Source organism: Morone saxatilis, unplaced genomic scaffold, assembly GCF_004916995.1.
Source record: "Morone saxatilis isolate NCDOM2014 unplaced genomic scaffold, NCSU_SB_2.0 Contig5, whole genome shotgun sequence".
Lineage (NCBI taxonomy): Eukaryota > Metazoa > Chordata > Actinopteri > Moronidae > Morone > Morone saxatilis.
In genome coordinates this window covers 15919726-15924218 of record NW_023340095.1, presented here as the reverse complement: position 1 = coordinate 15924218, position 4493 = coordinate 15919726, and the positions used below count along the sequence as shown (strand labels likewise).

General features: G+C 36.7%; 1 protein-coding gene across 2 annotated transcripts in view; it reads left to right on the top strand.

Moving 5' to 3' along the window:
• The window catches only part of si:ch211-214p13.3 (cell adhesion molecule 1), a 13959-nt gene extending 11741 nt beyond the window's left edge, over nt 1–2218 (top strand). The window contains exons 4-5 of one of the 2 annotated variants that reach the window (XM_035677044.1): nt 100–169; nt 514–2218. In XM_035677044.1, the coding sequence (XP_035532937.1) occupies nt 100–169; nt 514–546 (103 nt within the window). In that variant the 3' untranslated portion in view covers nt 547–2218. Of the gene's footprint in view, nt 1–99; nt 188–513 lie in introns of both variants that reach the window. The other variant, XM_035677043.1, reaches the window with a different exon arrangement.
• The last annotated feature ends 2275 nt before the right edge of the window (nt 2219–4493 follow it).

The window sequence follows — 4493 nt, the reverse complement described above, 5'->3', positions numbered from 1 at the left end:
CCAAACACAGTAGTACTGCAGACACTTACATACTGCTATGTATATAAGCATTTTATATACTATGTAAATCATTTGTTGTATATTAATTGTTTTTTCCAGTATGGGAAAATGTACAAGCAGAAGGACGCCGTTGGAAGCTGATAGGGGTCAGGAAGGCGTAGCTGAAGCAGTGAGTCTACATGCAGAAGTAGAGTAACATACATAAAATATTTAAATTGTTACAGTGAATTCTGGCTTTTTTTTATCTCCCTCAAAGTTAAATCTGTGTGCCGCTAAACCTTTTTAATATAGTAATAGTAATATAGTAAGTATAACAACTATCTGATACACAAACGTCATACCGGCATTTCTGGAAAAGACTGAACAGTTAAATTTATCATGTCTTTTTTTTACAGTGTTTGTTTACAGTATTACTGTCTCTTTTCTTGTTTAGTGTAAATGTTCTTTCGGAAATCTGCAGACATCCTGACACTCATTTGAAATTAATATAATGTTTTGAATTGTCTGCCTTAGGAATCTCTTGGAAACAACAGGATGGAGCAGTGACTGATTTACAGGCTCCACATCAAACAACCTTCCTCACTCAGCTGGTTAGTGAACAGATGAAGCAGTCACCAACCGTTCAATCAAATGTCATTACTTTGGTAATGTCTACTCCTAGGATCAATAATTTTTGGTTTAGTTTTCAACAAATCCATCAAGGTCTATAAACAAAGTGCAACACAACAGGAATGAAGACTGCAAACTGCAAGTAGAGCTTTCAGTTAGGTTAACAGCCTTTCCGTCAGTGGCATATGTCTGTAGGATGTGGCTTTAACCGTCTGCTTTAACTGTCAAAGTCACTGAGAGGCATATGTATGTTTGCCCAACAGCATTAACTGCTGATAATAGCAGAGGATTATGAAGTATATTTACATGCACACAAGAAACTTCTTTACTCGCTAGTTAGACTTTATCTTTTTTTTAAATCTTGTTTTATCACTAAACATCACATTTTATTATCTATTATCTATTTTTGTAGACTAGTAGCCTATTGACATGCTCTCAAGGTATGATCCCAATGAACACACACAACATTTGCTTTGTGCTGCTGAAATATTCTCCAACTACTGTCTAATGGGTCCTTTTATAAGAAAGAGAAAAAAATATTCTCTATTTTTATATTCCTTCTACAGCAGTGTGTGTGCCACAAACCTATCACATGTGGTTCTTTATTTTGGTATTTATTCATTTTTGTCATAAAAACATCCAGAATGTTATGTGTTGGGCAGGCTTTAATCTTTCCAACATTAGTGTTACGCAGCTGTTGTATTTTGACCTCTTAGTTTTGGTTAAACTTACTGAACTCAAAGTCAGCCATGTTCAAGTTCATTGAAGGTCAAAATGAAGTTCTGTGTTACAAATGCTGCAAATGTTGTCAAGACATTTCACTATGAACCAGTATCAAGCTGCTAATAGAGGAAACTTTAGAGGACCACTAAAGTTAGTACATCATGAATACTCTCCACCACAATTTGTGTTGATCCATGGGGCAGATGACAGTAAACACAAACTCTTCTGTTTAATTTGTTTCAGTTAGACTCATAGCTGCACATTAAACTAAAACACATAGTAACCAAAATATGTTTTCCCAGTTTCCCTTAGAAAACTCAGAACACTGTACTGTAGTGCTTAAAAACTCCTTTTAAGGCCTTTAATAAACAAAATAAACTTCAGATAAAATAGTTTTTTCCAGTGTGGAGCAATAATTCGCCTGTGCCTAACCCCTCCTTCACACACTCACCACACATTAAAGTGGCCAATTTCCCATATTGTTGGAAAATTTTATAGCACATAAATGGTACATTTTCTTACAAATGCGATGTGTGCTATTTCTATTTCTGAATTTGTTTAATCAGTCGGTGCAACATTGAGGTCAACAGCTGGGTTTTTTTTTCTTGGGGAGCATTAGTGTGATGCAAAAATAAAAACAAAGTTTCAGAGAGGCAGCTTATTTTCTTGAAATTGTGTTTTGTTGTGTGTTTTGTAGTGTGCCCTGATAAATGAAACATTTTACTGTTTACTACCATTTATGTTACTGTTTCTTTTGCTTTAGATAAGATACTTTGTACACATTTATTTTTTGTGCTTTATGATGAACTTTTGCGTTCTTTGTTTTTTAATTTTATTTTTTCTGAAAACGTTTCCCTTTTCTCCGTGTTTTAATTAAAGATAGACAACATTACACTTGCCTCAAGTATTTCTGTGGTATGTGCACTCAACACATACCCTCCCAACATGCAGTTTTGGTTTGGTTAGTCAAACAGTGCTAAAATAGTTGTGCTCTGTGTTTCAGACATTATTTCAGGGATTCAAGCTGCATTAAAGCATATTATAGCGACTCAACAATATGCAGCCACAATAGCAGACCAAAAGAAAAAAAACTCCCAATTGATCACAACCAAGTGCATGGAAACAGCTTTCCCATGGGAGCACTGTTGCGAGAGAGGAAAGAATAACTTGGTTGTAACCCGTGACTGTAAGTCAAGGGAACTGCCTCTCCTTCTGTATATAAATGAATGTTTTACGACAGGCTTCAAATATGTGAATCATATCGGGCATTCCCCTAAATCTATCACATGAAGTTCAGTTTCCTAGTCACAAGGAGTACTGCTCAGCCTGTCAACAGTTGCAAAATGTCTCAAAATGTTCTGCAATACTTTTATTTGGAAAATATTGTTGTTAGAGTTCATCTCAGGTTGACTTAAAGGTGATGTAAAGGAGTCTCAACTGGAGACAAACAAAAGTTGTGTTTACTGACAGTCTTACTCACTGTTGTAGGAGTGCACATTGTGTGCATTCTTGAGGCCTGGCAGATTTATTTAATGTGTCCCATACTTCATAAAACATTTGTAGAGCCCGTTTTTATTAGGGCCCGAGCACTGGCCATGCGAAGGGGCCATATCCCACACCCAACAGGAAGTCGGACATTTTGGATTTAGTGGTCATTTCTGGCGATTTGCACACATATTTGAACAAACTCCTCGTAGGGAATTTATCGGATCGACTTCAAATTTAATCAGAACAATCTAAAGACATTCTCGATTAAAAGTTGTGCTATTTACGACATTCTGTTGAACGGCGTGCCCGTGGCGTGGCGTCGAATTTCAACGACTCACCATAAAAAAGGAAGTTGTCATAATTTCTGCGTACATGATCCGATCTCAACGAAACTTTCCATGTTTGATAAGAGTCTCGCGTCTATGTGATAATATTCAGTAATAGTGAGAGCGCCACCTAGTGGGAACAGGAAGTATCACGTTTTATACTTTCATGTTATACTCCTAGCAGGTTGATCAGATCATGCTGACATTTTGAGAAAATGCAAAATATATTGTTAATGACGTGGCGTCAAATATTGATGTACCGCCAGAGCACACAAACTTGCTATAACTTGAGTGTACATTGTCCATTCGGCTCCAAACTTCACTTGACTGATAAGAGTCCCGCCCTGAACACATGTAATAATATTCACACAACTTTCAATCGTGAATGTCTTTAGATTGCGCTGATTAAATTTGAAGTCGATCCGATAAATTCCCTAGAAGGAGTTTGTTCAAATACAACGTGTGCAAATCGCCAGAAATGGCCGCTAAATCCAAAATGGCCGAATTCCTGTGTGGTTTGGGATATGGCGCCCACTGGATTTTTTGTTCTTCTGGATAAGATCTACGCGTAGATTTCTTCAATTACTAATTATCTTGAACCAGTAGGCCTATAATCAAAAACTCAACCCTAAGGCTATAACTACTAAACGAAACTCCCCTTGCACAGCCAGCAACAGTCAAGTGTACGTCGCAGAACTAGGCAGTTACAAATCTGAATTAATCACCACATAAAGTCTGCAACTAATACTGTCACAGTCATGTCATTCCAGTTGCGGTGGTATATTTGGATTTTTAGGTAAAAGGCTTATGATGATATATTCATAGGATGTCGCACACTAAATTACAAAAACTGTGTGTTTACTTTTAATATCGAGCAACTAAAATTCATATGTATATTGATCTGACCACGGCTATGAAACATTTCTGGCATTCATCAATGATTTTATTAAAATGGATCGAAGCACTGTGTAATGTGAAAAGTCGCTCATAGTGGTAGTAGCAGCTAAATGCAGATGTTTAAATAAGTAAGTTTTTGCAAACACACCAGAGAAAAAACATTTATATGCAAAGAATGTGCTATTCATCACATACAGAACATTCATTTATAAACTGCATATAAAAATATAAAAAAAGGCTAAAGTAATGATTATTAGTGAAAGTAACTTTGACAGAGGATGTGAAAAAACAATGTTGTGTTTGTATTGCAGAAAAGATGGTTGTTCCAATGAAATGTGTGTAGTTTCACACATTTGCCCACTCACAGTACTCTCTTACTCTTTGGATTCCTCTTCCCTTTTAAGGCCTCTGCACACCAACCCGACGGCCGACCGTCAGCAGAAAAGCAGT